This window comes from Coffea arabica, chromosome 10e (assembly GCF_036785885.1).
Source record: "Coffea arabica cultivar ET-39 chromosome 10e, Coffea Arabica ET-39 HiFi, whole genome shotgun sequence".
NCBI lineage: Eukaryota > Viridiplantae > Streptophyta > Magnoliopsida > Gentianales > Rubiaceae > Coffea > Coffea arabica.
The window spans coordinates 43,703,195-43,719,220 of record NC_092328.1 but is presented as its reverse complement, the minus strand read 5'-3'; the positions used below and the strand labels follow the sequence as shown (position 1 = coordinate 43,719,220).

The following is a 16,026-nucleotide window of genomic DNA, read 5'->3' as shown; positions in this document are numbered from 1 at the left end:
TGCCTGCTCAACTCTCGCCAGGACTAACGGAGCAGTTTAGAGCGATCTATTGTGTTCCGAAACTTATAACACGCGTAAACAAGGCAAAAGGGCAAAATAACCCAAAATAAAAAAAAATGAAATTCGGAGTCGGCCATGAATAGTAACCGACCCGTCAGAACGCAACCAAATATCAAAACAAATATTCACACCTTGAACTTTAGCAATTACAACCCAAAGTGACATACAAAAGTTTTCAAAAGTTAATATATACACGGTTTGCCAAATTGAAAGTGAAAACGGCCCTAAAAATACATTTAGGGTTTCACTTCATATACAATACAAAAGAGATATACATCTAGTTCATTCGACAACCATCTATCAAGATTTATTTCAAAAAGAGTCATATTTCTGTAAGGAAAATAAAAGGAACGGTGTGAGCTAATTGCCCAGTGAGATACTATCACTTACGCAATCAAGTGCATATAAGCATCAAGCTTTCATTCAATATAGTAAAAATAAGCAAAGGCACACGTCAAATATGGTGATAAAAGGATACAAATGGCTCTCAAGAGCCCTTTCCTCGTTTGCATTTCTTGATCGGACGTCATTGACTCTCCGTCAATGTTCAAAAGTAACCAACCGTAGACTCCACTTTACTTCCACTCCTTCCACCTAACATCCTCCCTATCGGGCCAGAAATCCAAACACTTGCACTTTGGTATTACTCGAGTATACCGGAATCGAGAGTCTCGCATACTACAAGATTCCATATAACTTTACCCAAGATTCAATAATTGGCACGACCAAACCCTCGCCGGCTCGATTCAATCAACTACCAATGGGGTTGAGCTCAATGATAACATTTGTAGTCGTTGGATACTCGTCCAATCGACACCAAGTCAAGTACTTTCATTTCATGTAACATTTCATGTAACATTCCATTAACATGACAACAATGATATAAGGCATATAAGTGAGAGTGATAAAGTACACTTTCACTTCAATCAAGTCACATTCAATTCACTTCAAGCAATTTACATTCAAAGCCATATAGTAACACAAAAGTGAGTAGTACACTCACCAGGGTCAGTGCAGATACCTCCCAAAAGAGAGCTTTAATCACCAAGAAACCCTAAAATAATCCAAGGAAAACAATTGAAGGTTCCACTTTCAAAATCGAGTATACAGAATGCACATGTGAGGCTCGACTACCAGTCGTATACCTCGCCAAATAATTACTAAAGCAAGGGTGCAAAACATGATTTTTGGTAACGAAAAGGTAACAGGAAGACCTAGGCTCAAACAACCCAAAAGCCTTTCGTTCAAATCACAAGTAAATCCAACTAGCCTTCAAGAAAAATTTCGGCAGCATATCCCTTGTTTTTACCTATTTTCCAGCCATTATGGCTTCATTATGTCTTCCAATCAGTCCCAACATCTCGTACAAAAATAATCTCATTCCCAAAAGCCGTTCACTAGGCTTAATGGCATTCAAGTCCAAAATTTAGCTAGGAAATGACCGGATATGAAAGTCAAGCCCTAAACTATTCAAATAAACACAATAAGACTCGATTATAAGTCATAAACTAATTCTAAATACTACCAAAATAGGGTTCCCTAAGCATACACAAACAATAGAGGAAACCAGAAAATTCGGAAAGGCAATTAGCTTTGGCCCTGAAAAAAACAGTTTTTAACCTCATTTTGCGGTAATGGCACCAATTTCACTATGATTACCGGATGAAGGTGTTAGATACACCGTTTCGAAGCTAAAAGACAGGGCTATAACATTACAGAAGGTCACTCAACCCAGTTTTGAGTGCAACCATGTCAAAAATGCAAGATACTACACCAAAAACGTAAAACAGATTCACAAAACGCATTCTGGTGTAAATATCATAACTCAGCCTACTTAAGTCCAAATCCAGAAATTCCAAAGCCTGATGAAAGCTAAGAAACAGGGCTACATTTCATCAAAAGACCTCAACAACCAATTAGGAAGCAATTCCAGCCAAAACAACCAATTACAGGCGCAATTCTTACATTCGGGTAAAACCAGAACAGCAATAGTAATTTCGACTTTTCTCATTCTACACTACTCCGATTGACCTGAAATTTTGTAGGCACCTCTAAAATGTCATTCCCAACAACTTTTATGTTTTAAGTCAAGGCCAATTCGGCTTCTAACTAGGAGCTATAAATTCGGGCAGAATGTTCCCACTAAAACCCTAATTTTCTGAAATTTCTTCCAAACCAGAAATTGGTTGTAATTAATCACTTTTTCCACCTCCTAGAGTCATTACATACCCTTTCCAATCATCATAGATAGCCACACAATCATGTTCATATTAAAACAGAAAAATCCCCAAAAATTTATAAAAGTTCATCAATTCAACCACAACTCAAAATATAATCCATAAAATAGCATCTCATACTACCACTAAGCATGATTTAAGTATCAATAAAGGGAGGAGAGTAGTTCTTCACCACTCACCTTAGAAACAAGAGAGAGAGAGCAATAGGTCCTCTTAGCTTTCCAAATAACTCCACAAATCAACTAACACTACTTGAAGATGTTTTATGGAGAAATTGCAAGTTTCAATGGTTGGTTGGATGGATTTGAGCTAGATGGAAGCAAAACTTGAAGAGTTTCTTCCTTTCTTTTTTTGAGAGAGAGGGCCGGCCAACAAGGGAAGAGAAATGGAGAAATTTTGGTTGGTTTTTGATTTAGTTAGTCAATTGGTAAAACCATGAACAGTGGTCTTAAAGGTAAACCCACTCAAATGGCGACACTTGTCGCCTTTTATTAAATGCTTACCTATCTTGTCTCTCTTATACCAACCCACTTAACCTCCTCTAATTATCTCTTAACACCCGATAAATTAATTCCAGTATCCAAAACTTAACCTAGTTGACCGAATTTTTTCGAACTTTTTGCACTATTGGGTCCCACGTCCGGTATACGCTCTTAATTTCTCAAAACCTATTCGATACTAGAAAAATCATCTAAAAATTATATCTGCTACTTAAAAGTATCTAGAAATTTTTCCTAATCACGAAAATGCAGAAAACAAGCCATGGAAAATAATAAAACCTAGTAAATGGGAAAAATACGGGTTCTCACATGAGGGATGGAGAAATTCATTTTGTGAAATTTAAGGGATGAAAAAATTATTTTATAAAATGTAAGAGACGAAAAAATTTGTTTTATAAAATGTGGAGGACTATAGATTAGATTATGTAAAATATAATTTGACAAATTTACCCTTAAAAAATGATCACGTGCCTTGCACATGATGGATTCCGGCCAAAAAATGATCGGAAAGCTAGTTAGGAACTAAATTTGACCGATGTGAATATGTAAGGGACATAAAATTACACTTTTAAAAGTGAGGGACGAAAAAAGTCATTTTACAAAATGTGAGGAACGTTTTGAACGATTTTCCCTTAGTGAGAAATGAAAATTTCATTTTTTTGAAATGTGAGGGATGGAGAAATTCATTTTGTGAAATGTAAGGGATGAAAAAATCATTTTATAAAATGTGAGGGACGAAAAAATTTATTTTATAAAATGTGGAGGACTATAGATCAGATTATGTAAAATATAATTTGACAAATTTACCCATAAAAAATGATCACGTGCCTTGCACATGATGGATTCCGGCCAAAAAATGATCGGAAACCTAGTTAGGGACTAAATTTGACCGATGTGAATATGTAAGGGACATAAAATTATACTTTTAAAAGTGAAAGACGAAAAAAGTTATTTTACAAAATGTGAGGGACGTTTTGGACGATTTTCCCTTATTTCTGCTGCTCCTGTTTCTTAGCTGTTTCACACACTACCATAATTGATGAATTTTAGCATTTAAGGGGTGATGTCTTTAGTTTTGAAAAACTCTAGCAAGGAAAGAAATTTGCAAATGATGAAAAAAACCATTTAATAAACCAACAAAGGTAGGGAGAAAGTTTAACTATTTGTTCTTCAATTTTATCACTTTTTATTCTTTTCTTTTTCTCTTTAGTTTTTTTTTTGCAACATAAATTTAGAAATCTAATAATTCATTTTCGTAAACCGAATCACAAATGTGCGGTCAACTTTGTACTCTTTTTGTGGATCTAAAAGATGCATAATATTGTCAAGGTTGCTAAAGTAACTTATTTTTATACTTTTATTTCTTTTTAATTACAAAGAGATAGTAGTTTCCCAAATTCTAAACCAAACCAAATTAAGACTTTTATAACTAAAAGAGGAAAACAATTATGAACTTGGAACTTTTTATCCTCCACAAAATGACAAATTGAAAGGAAAAATAAATTTATTTTGGAAGAAGACATAGAATAATAAATTTTTTAAGACGTAAAAAAAGAAAATTCAAAAAAATTGATAAAACAAGCAAGCACTCTTTAGGTGAATGTTTAAAAAATTCTCTTAATTAAACAAATTGTATATGCTTGATTTACTAGGTTTTCTTTTTTTTTTTAATTTGATAAATGAATTTAACACAAATCTCGCGACTTTTTACAGCACTAGCCAAAGCTAAATTAATGATGTTAATGTGAAAATATGTCAAAAAGTAAAATGAGTTGAACTTTCAACAAGAACATTTTCAACTAAAATGATAATTTCTTTATTGGATTTTGCATTTGTTTTTTCGTTAATATATTTTCTCAAAACATAAACATTGAAGATTTTAACACACGAGTTAAAAATTTTTGTAGTTCTAAATATGAGTTAAATATGAGTTTTATGAATTTTAATGGCTCCATTTTTGTGGTTTTTCGTTAAAAGCATTGCTTTTAGTACCATGGTGAATTCATTATTTCGACGGTAGAAAGGTAAGTGTTAGCAGAAGATCTGTGATATTTATTTTTAGGAAAAAGGTTATGTATACCATTTAGCATTCGAATCCCTTAAAAATAGCTTTCGAAAATATGAAATAATTAATGCATTAATTAAGCAGGTGGCTTCTTATTTATGTTAAAGGAGTGCGTAATGGACCAAGAAAAAATTGAGTCTCCCCACCTCCCCAACGTCGGAAATACAACTTATACATCAAAAAATATAGGTTAAAATACAAAAAGTCCAGTGTGATTAAGCTAACCTTCCAAAAAATCCATTTTGGTTTCAAATCATACATTTCGACCTCTCATAGTTTGAACTAATTTGAAACAGCAACGAAAATTGTCAAAATTAATGGAGACAGATGAAATGACACAATTACCCTAATATATATATATATAAGTAATAAAAGATCTTCTAACAACCATCCTATTAAGCAAACTTACGGGAAAACCCCTGTGATTAAACCAAATTAGGGAAAAGGCCCCTATAGTTTCATGTTGCTTTTATTTATTTATTTTGTGCATAGGAATAAGATAAGTTGTATTTGGAAGTTTTTATTTATTTATTTTATGTATAGAAATAAGGTGAGTTGTATTTGGGAGTTTTTGGTTGTTTTTGAAATTTTATGAGTTATAAGGGGTTTATTAGGTATATTAGCTAATATGAGTTCTAAGGGGTTCTAAGCAACCTCAAACTCATTAATTTAAATGATTTTTGTTGATTTTCACATTAGTTCAAATCAAGAGATACTGGATTGTATGATTTGAAACCATAAGAGCTTTTTCTATAGGTTTACTTAATCACAGGGGTCTTTTCTATATTATAACTCTAAGGTTATAATAGATATATCAACTAAAAAATTGTTTGTTTCCAATGCAAATACTTGCAAAAAAAATGCATGTATTTTGAATCCGTTAATTCAAACAATTTCTGTCGCTTTTTTAAATTAGTTCAAACCATAAAATGCTAGAGCGTATGTCTAGGGGGTTTTTCATATGTTCACTTAACCTTAACGGGCTATTCTATTTTTTTCCCAAAAATATATAAATAAGTATACTCCTATATGCCAAGGCAATAGTGGAATTGAATCTCAGGTTAAAATTTAGAAGTTAACTCATTTCTTATCTCTTTCTCATCTCTTTAAATTAGCATATTAACTTTGCATGCATCATATCGCTTTCAAAAAGAAAATAAAGTCTTTAAATTGCACTTTATTGGTATTCATACATGCATATATTAACTCTTTCCATACAACTATAAGTTAACTATTCGATTTGTGAAGAAATTAAAAAAGATACTGTGTAGCTGTAGAATCCTAGGTAAGAATATTCAAACATGTACTTTAATAATGCCAACCATGTTTAGCTTTTTGCACATCATTGACTTGCACAAATATTGACAAGTTTTTCAAGAAAGTATAGTTAAGATGGTCAAAGAAGTAATTAGAGTCTAAAACTCTAAAGCTTCTTTATTCTAACATACTAACATCTAATAACTTGGTAATCCTGCTCGAAAAGATTGTTAGAAAAAAAGAAGAAGAAGAAAAGAATATGCATGGGGGAATTTTACAAACTGGCCTGAGGTAAGGGGAGAGTAGCGGCAAAATCAACAATGAAATCAGATTTGAGATATCGCATGGCAATTTGTCTGGCGTCCATAACGAGCTCGCCCCGGCCGAAGACCCTGGAGCTAGGGGCAACGAAGGCAGTGCGGAACTTGAAGAGAATGTGGAGGAGGTAGAAGAGGTCGGCGAGGGTGCGGTAGTAGGTGATGCTGACGGAGGCTTCGTTTTCGGTGGTCATGCAAGCCATTTCACCGACGTAGGGGAGGTAGAAATAGAGAGGATCGATGAAGAGAGAGATGAGGCAAGTTATGAGGAAAAAATGGTTCCACCAGTTGACAATGTCGCTGCTGGGGTCCAGAATTTGGTAGCGCCATAGTACGACGTTTACCAGGTGAGGCTGGTCAGCCGCAAATGTGGCGTCGGAGGAGGCGGCGACTGTGTTATGGGTGGTTAGTGATCGCCGGATGTGGCGGAGGTGGGACGCCGGCCTCGAGAATATTCTTCTATTCATCTTCCATGGCGGAGTCCGATTTATTGTCGGATTCCGCGGAGCATCAAACAATCCTGTTACAGCCTTCAAATAATCAAAAATGGCAACCAAAAAAAAAGCAAGAAATTTTTGGTACAGAGAAATACTAGAATGGATATTGTACTCAACTTCAATCAAACAAGAATAAAAGATGAAATCAATGATCACAACGAAAAGAAAAGAAATTGAGGAAAGCAGATCAGAATGGTGGTAGGAACAGGAATGAAAGGATGGAGAGAGGGAGGGAAGGGAGTTTGGGGGGGGGGGGGTGGATTATGGCTGTTGAGAGTATGAGGATTGAAAGAAATGGCAAGTCCGAAGAGTCCGGAGGTGCAAATTTTGTAATCTATGCTAGAGTATGCAACTCTTAAAAATTAAGAACTCCAGTTTTATACAATTGTAAATCAATGCATGAGAAAATCTTAAATAGTTTAAACTTTAAAGATGATCACAAATTTTTTTTTTAACGGTACAATTATCACTATGAAATCTAAATTGGTCATATCCTTGTACATTTTATTGCATTTCTTTAACCACTTCAATTTCAATTTGATTATTATAATTTATTTTCACATCACCACCATGATAATTTTTTTTTTCAACTGCTAAATCATCTAGTCTCTAATTTATAAAATTTTGATGCAATTCTGATGTAGAACAATAATCATGTAAAGATCACATCTGAAAGTACTAAACTAATGATTCATTGATTCTAACTTTTTCTCTGCAAATTACTTTAGCTTAAGTTTGTATATTGTTTCATTGTGTTCTAAAAAAATGATTAAAGCAATGTTATTCTTTTATGATCTTATAAAGTTCCACAACCATTTACTAGTGAAATTAGTCTGTCAAAGATAATTTGTGATATAATTTCAGTTAATAATGACAAAATTTGGGATAATAGTTAGATAAAAGGATAGTACATAATGCGAGTTACGTAGAACTACTATGACATCTCTTTATTATATGGTATTAATTAACGCTTTAGTTATACATTATGAAGTTTTTATGTCATTGGTTCACTTATCAAAGTTGTCCTTCACAAGTACCTCTTGGTCATTTTAAAATTTTGAAATAATTGTTAGTTAAGAAATAATAGTTTGCAATATCCGATAATTAAACAGGGTACCAATGGTCGATAGCTAAAGTTGTGAATGATGAGTGATGGGGGAAAAAGTACATTAAACAGGATACTGATGGTAGATAGCAAAAGTTGTCGGTGATGGATGACAGAAAAAAAAGTGTACGTTAAATAGGATACTGATAGTGGGGATACGGGGCAGGAGCGGTCCTCAGACGACCGCTCCTGAACGGTCTCCTCACAATAAAAAACGTGAGGAGACAAATGAGCCAAGTCAGCAAGGCTGAAGCAGGGCACAAAAACGATGCCGTTCCAAATAAAAAGATGTTGACTTCCAAACGGGAACAGACGGAGCAAACGGAAGAGAATTGGTTTTTGAAATTCAAGTTGAAATTTTGAATTAGCCGCAGAAAACAAAACTGAGGGAAGCCAAATAATTAAATTGTGAAGGTAATCTACTCTGACCAACCACTCACTGAAGGCAGAAAGCTGAAGTTCAGGTGGGATTCAACCTACTGGGTGTTTCTAGGTGAAGTGGGTGTAGTCTACTCTGATGAAGGTAGCAATTGACAGAAAAGTGGGTGGAGAGGCAGGCGACATGGAAGAAGCAAACAGAGATGAAGCCAAAGTTTGTCCGTAAAACTGAATAGCAGAAGCAGCTGTGGTCTCCAATTGGGTATAATAGTGTTGTATGTATTTTGAATGCGTGCAAGAGCGGCGGTAAGGTAGAAGCAAATAGAGGAAATTCAGCATCTCACGAAACCAGATTTTGTCCTTCAACTTAATAGCAGAAGCAGCTACGTCTCCGACTTCGGTGAAACGTGAAGCGTATTAGCAGACCAAGGTAACATGACTGAACCATGTCAATAATTGTGGCCAATAATTTGTCACCCAAATGCACATCTGTTAAAGGAAGGATGAAATTAGAGTCACTGAAGACATAATATGAAGATGATAGAAGAATAGTGAAGTTGTACTGTATTTGTATGTGTGTACCGTATCTGTGTGTGTGTGAGCATTCAGCTTTTCAGTGATGGACTATAATGGGATAGTAGTTTTTGGAAGACCTAGGGTTATGTATTCAAGTAAACCGTCGACTGGAATTAGGGAAAGATGAGAGAAACAAAGTCACATTTAACATTAATGAATATACATCTTGTTGTAAATTAGTTACATGTTATAGCCACCGTATTACAATTGATATGAATCATTGTGCATGTAGTAATTGGTCCATGCTGATGGAGCAATATTAGTTTGCCCCTCTCCTGACCATACAGTGTGTATAAAATGGAGACGTAGAGTTGAATGAGGTGAAGCAGAGGAAAAGACACATATGTGAATAATAAATGGGTGAACCTTGTGTTGTAAGTCAATTACATGATGTAAGAAATATATTACAATGAGTAGAAAGTAGGGTTATGTATTCAAGTAAACCATCGACTGGAATTAGGGAAAGATGAGAGAAACAAAGTCACATTTAACATTAATGAATATACATCTTGTTGTAAATTAGTTACATGTTATAGCCACCGTATTACAATTGATATGAATTATTGTGCATCTAGTAATTGGTCCACGCTCATGGAGCAATATTAGTTTGCCCCTCTCCTGACCATACAGTGTGTATAAAATGGAGGCGTAGAGTTGAATGAGGTGAAGCAGAGGAAAAGACACATATGTGAATAATAAATGGGTGAACCTTGTGTTGTAAGTCAATTACATGATGTAAGAAATATATTACAATGAGTAGAAAGTACTTGTTTGGCCCTCAAAGTGTCCTGAAAAAGTAGAAAATGTGGAGTTGGTTTATGCAGTTGCCATTAACGAATGACATAAGGTCCAGTGAGCTAAAGAACCTAGAATCAAAATATAATCACCAGCGTGGATGTACATACAGTTAAAATAGACTTACATCGTGTGACCAATACATTACAGTCCGTATAAGTTAGTGTACATGGAGTTATATTTGTACATATATAATGCCGTTGTCTTAAAGTAAAAGTAAGGTGATATGAATCATTAATCATATTGATAAGCGTAATAATAGGATTTGGTATACGAGTAATGTGTGATTCATAACACATTATAAATGGTAATATACATTTATATTGTCATTTATGTACATACTATTCATGAAATGTTACAAATTAGGGTGTTTGATGCATAATTGACAGGAGCAGAAGTAATGGATTGCAGCAAATTGGCAGAAAATAGGACCCCTGAGTTAGGAATGAAGTTCAACAGTGAAGAGGATGCGTACAAGTTTTACAACAAGTATGCCTTTAAAATGGGTTTCAGTGTATGTAAAGACTATCTGAATAAAGACAAAGACGGTGTGACCACGTCTAGGAGATATAGTTGCTGCAAGGAAGGTGTGAAACGCAAGTACGAATGTGATGTGATGCCAAAGAGGACACGAGCGCCGACGAAAACAGGGTGTGGAGCTAAGATGGTTATCGTGTTGTTTAGAGGGACAATGAAGTACTGTGTGCATGACCTTGTCTTAGAGCATAATCATGAGTTGCACATTGCTCAATATGCTCACATGATGCCATCACAAAGAAAAGTGAGTGTGGCTCAAGGATTCCAAGCTGAAATAAGCGAGGATGCTGGGCTTTCATTGAAACAGAGCCATGACCTTATGGGAACGGAAGCAGGTGGGATGGGTAACGTGGGATATACTCGGGATGATCTTAAACGATATCTTCGAACGAGACGGGAAAGGAGCTTGAAATATGGAGAAGCAGGTAGCATGCTGAATTATTTTCAAGAGCAAACACTCGAGAATCCATCATTTTTTCATGCCGTACAGCTGGACTGTGAAGAACAAATAACGAATATCTTTTGGGCTGATGCAGGAATGTTAATTGACTACAACTTTTTTGGAGACGTAGTCACATTCGACACAACCTACAAAACAAATAAAGAATACCGGCCACTTGGAGTATTTGTGGGTTTTAACCAGCATAGGCAAATTGTGATATTCGATGCTGCCCTTATGTATGATGAGACGATAGATTCTTTCAAATGGGTGTTTGGTACATTTCTAGAAGCAATGTGTGGAAAACATCCAAATACCATACTAACCGACCAAGATCATGCCATGGCAGCCGCTCTTTCAATTGTCATGCCTGAAACATTTCACGGTCTATGTACGTTTCACATAAGACGTAATTTTATGAAACATCTTGGCAATCATTACAAGGAAAATAGTGATCTTCCATACATGTTTGGTGCCTGCATGTATGAGTTTGAAGAAGTGGAACAATTCAATAGGGTGTGGGAGGCGATGGTGAAGAAACACAATCTTGAAAATAATGAATGGCTCTCCGGGTTGTATAGAATTCGTGATAAATGGGCAAGGTGCATGATGAAAGAAAGATGGACCGCGGGAATGCGAAGCACCCAACTTAGCGAAAGCCTAAATGCAGCAATTAAAAATCATTTGAAACTGGATCATGACCTTGTGCAGTTCTTTAGACATTTCAATCGGGTGGTTGATGAAAAGAGACATAATGAACTGATCGCAGAATATGAAATGAGGCAAAAGCTCCCCATGGTAGGGTTAAGGCAAACACCTATGCTTGTGCATGCATCGGAGACGTATTCACCAATCGTATTTGTTGCATTCCAAAATGAATATGGCGAGTCAACAGCTATGGTTATGTTGAGACAACAAGATGCAGCGATGTTTGTGGAGTTTGCGGTCATGAGGTATGATGGAGGACCTGAAAGAACAGTAGTATTCAATCGGAATGATCTAAGTGTACGTTACAGTTGCAAAAAATACGAGAATGAAGGCATTTTATGTGGGCACGCGTTGAAGGTGTTTGATACCGTGGGTATAAAAATAATTCCTCCTGAATACATTAAGAGGCGATGGACAAAAAGAGTTCGGGCTGGAGACTGTTTTGATCGGCGAGGACAGGAAGTTGTGGCTGATCCTAAAGTCATGATTTCAACTCGTTATCGGGAGCTCGCTCCAGCCATGATTAAGATCGCAACTCGAGCAGCAATGTCGGAGGACACCAGCAAAGTAGCAATCACTGTCATATCCGATTTGTCAAAGAGAGTTGAGCTCCTCCTCTCAGAAAGCGAAGAGCAACCTTTGCAAAATCAAAAAAATCTGAATATGGAGGAACGAGATAAAATTGAAATTGTAAATGAAATGGGGGAGGCAGTAGTCGCAAGAGGCACTAAAAAATGAGGTGGTGGGAAGAAAAGTAGAGTGATGCGAAGTTGGGTCGATAAATTTGACAGAGTAAAAAGAAAATCTAGATTATCAAGGACTACACAGACTACGGTATGGATCAAATTTTGGTACCTGGGGAACATTTATGCTAAAACTAAGTTATTGTTATACTATTAACTAAAGTTTAGGTAACATTCATTATGAAATAATATTATTGCCGTGTCAATATTGTAGGTCTCAGAATCGGAGCCGACATCGGTTTCATTTGAGGAATACATGTTCATGGGATGCTATTCATCTACTGACTCTGTTTCGGTTAGTATAAAATGGACATGACTCTTGCTTTTATTTGGATGTTTCTAACAGCATAAATAGTTACATTGATGTTACATTGTGTGATAATGTTGTTACGGCCGTCATCCCTCATGATATACGTATTTTGTTTGTCTTATACAATGATTTGGCCCATACGAAACTTGTAGACGCATTCAATGAGTCAGACAGTGAATGGCCCTCCAAATGTTGTTGCTCCCGATATCGATGAAAGTTAAATGGTATGCATACATTTAGTAGTTAAAATAAAACCTTCTTGTTCATGTAGTAGAGCTACCTTTTTTTCTCTTTAATTGTAATGGTGGGCACCCGAAAGCTGTCAAATCATGCAAATTATGTAGTTAACGTATGCTCGCTTTAATAACGTATTATTTTTTATTATTCCAAGGTCCACCGTTTGGCTAATCAGGGGCCTCCTGCAAGTGTCCCTACAGAATGGATGCATCCCAGAATTTCTATTTTTTCCAAGCATAACTCCGTCAGAGATGTTTTAATGGTCTGATATATCATTTTTGTTATAATGTCTAGTCCAATTTAACTTTATAAGTGAGCAATATAGGCACTGGTAATAATTTGTTGACAGTCGATTACTTATACTATATAATGTAGGAGGAGCGTGGGGCAATTTCAACACACTGTGATGTTGATGCATATCATGTATTTGCACCATCACCTAACTTTTATCGTTACAGCACATATTTATGTAATGTTATTAATTGGAGACTTGGACATCGTATATTTTATTAATAATATTTGCTGATTTGCCATCGTTACGCATTTCAGGGAAGAAATAACACACAGGGATTGCAACTACGCGTTGATGTCGCCTCTCCCGAGAATGAGGTTGATGAATGATGTGTAACTATACATTTTGAACGAGACATTAAGTGGTTGTCCCAACCTGAGAATGCTGCATATGTACGTTACAAGCAGTTAATAAGCTGTTACAACTTATTGACGAGGTTATACAGGCACCATTGATGTTTCACTCTTTTCAAATTTAGACAAGTGAATTACAATTGTAATCGCATCTAGTGTTAATAGTCATCAATAGTTTGTATTGGGTTGTATAAAATTGTAGTTAATTATAAAGTTGGCAGAAAATTGAAGTAACAATTTTACAATAGAATTGAACGTGTTTATTGTGTTCGGATATTTTTCACTAAATTGACCATAACAGTTGAATGATTGTCGTGATATGTATACCATTGTACTACATTCATTTGCATACCTTAATAACATATTTATTGGCTTAGATCGTACCGCCAAAGGTACTATGTATAAGATAACACAATCTAAAGTATAAATTGTCTTGATTTTGTTATGATGATAAATTGGAATTATTATTGGGCTATTTTTATAAAAACATTATCATTTAGGCCATTTGTTTTGCATCGCTTGACGAATTTAGTGCACCATTGACATGATATATCACAGGCACAGCTATTGGTATTACAAGTTTTTAGGTTAATTAAATTATGGTCAAGTCAGGTCACGACCACATGTTGGTAATAGGTGCGCATAAGAAAATGATTCATTGGAGAACTAATTTGTAACGTTAAAATGAAGTTTTACAATGCAACAAAAAGGAAGAACGAACAGTACACAATGGGTTACAACCAGTTAGGGATATGTTACTGTTACGTTACCACTAGTTAAGACTGTTTAACAGGCATGATTAATATCGAAATATGGTAAGCAATTTGTTTGAGTAGAGATTATAATGAGTATAATTCGATTGGATCATGACCTGTCCTCCAACAACAATTGGGTCGTGAATACCCAGTTATAGGTCGGTCACCTTACTTTTCAAGTGTAACAAGAAGTTACAACCAGCATATATACGTTACAAGAAATTAATAAGGTGTTACCGCTTATTGATGTGCTTGTACAGGCACCTTGTCATTTGCTTGTATGTTAAAACTTAGACAATTTGTTTATAATTGTATTAATGATAAGTATTACAGATAGTATTACAGGCACTTCAATAGGTAGTACTCCTTCAGTACAGAAATGAACTTACAATTGGCGGCTCGACTTGGTTCCACGTGACCACATAATAAGTAACAGTTTCGCAGAAAAACATGATACTTCGTTGGGACAAGTAGTTTGAAAGTAGGGTAACTAATATTTAAAATGCAACAAATTTTGATTACGCCATGTACCATTTTGAGTTACAACTAGTTATAAATATGTTACAATACATTACAACTAATGAATTTGCAATCGGCAGTTTTTCATCTTATCTAGTTAAAACTAGTGATATTACAACTAGAAATTTCCTGATATTACAACTAGTGATTGTAGTACTAGTTAATATTTGATGAACCTTTCCTCTTCTCTTGTTTGTGCAATTGCGCTTGGCACAAACAACAAGTCCTCCCCCCAACACTTTTAATTTCTTAGACACTTTAGTAAGTGTCTAATGAGAACATAAAGATGGTCGATTCGAACCCCAAAACAATTGATGTAGCGAGGCCTTCTCGAACATCTCCTTAAATTAGCGAGATCTTCTCGAACATCATACAACCTACTGGCTGCTATTTGGCACCCAAGAACTTGATTGCTGTGTGAACCCTCTATTGATGACACTACAATTGAAGTTAGAGGAGGGTTGAAGAATACTAATAATAAATTTCAGGCACGCGTTCATTGCCACCCTTCAGTAGAATGATATGGGAAATGTGAAGTAATTTAAAGTGAAAAATGTTTGTGCAGTAATGAAAGGTTGACGAAAAAAATTTTGTTGTTGAGGGATATACTACTGCACCCGCTCCCTTTTATAGTCCGCCGGACCCGAACAATGTGCTAAAATATCACTGGATAATGCATTCCAGGGCAAATAATTTCGTCATGGCAGTGGAAGCTGTAGAGTTCGATGCATGGCATTGAACTGTGTCACATCTGTTCAGACAATAAAACAAATTATGCAGCTTTTGTCATGAAATGACCTGTACACCAATATTAAGGGTCACGTGGATAAAGAGTTACACATCAGTGGCTTGTACGTTTCACTATGTACGGATGGAATTACAACCAGTTGAGTGTATGTTACAATTCATTATAACTAATGAATTTGCAATCAGCAACTTTTCGTCTGCTCTATTTAAAACTGAATAATGTTCCAACTAGATATTCCCCGATATTACAACTAGTGATAATACAACTAGTTAATATTCGATGAAACTTTTATATTCTTTTGTTTGTGCTATTGCCCTTGACAGAAACGATAATTCCTCCCACTGACACATTAAATTTCTTAGACACTTTATTAAGTGTCTATTGAGAATAGTTACAATGATTGTTTCGAACCCCAAAACATTGCACTTGCGAGGCCTTCTCGAATATCTCATTAAAATAGTGAGATCGACATTTTTGCATATGAAGCCAACTAGTATATCACGGGAGAAGAGAATGTACACTCACATGCAGTGCTTGAACCATATCAGATAAGTTTCGTTACATACAAAGCTTCAGATTTGTAGTACCGACAGTGAAT

The 16,026-nt window shown here is 35.5% G+C and overlaps 1 protein-coding gene across 1 annotated transcript; it reads left to right on the top strand.

Moving 5' to 3' along the window:
• Positions 1-10,187: 10,187 nt before the first annotated feature.
• Positions 10,188-13,382, top strand: LOC113711510 (protein FAR1-RELATED SEQUENCE 5-like). Its single transcript, XM_027234670.2, has 5 exons — positions 10,188-12,161; positions 12,429-12,509; positions 12,916-13,023; positions 13,137-13,184; positions 13,311-13,382. Exons 1-5 carry the CDS (start codon positions 10,188-10,190, stop codon positions 13,380-13,382), a joined length of 2,283 nt encoding a protein of 760 aa, XP_027090471.2.
• Positions 13,383-16,026: the final 2,644 nt, after the last annotated feature.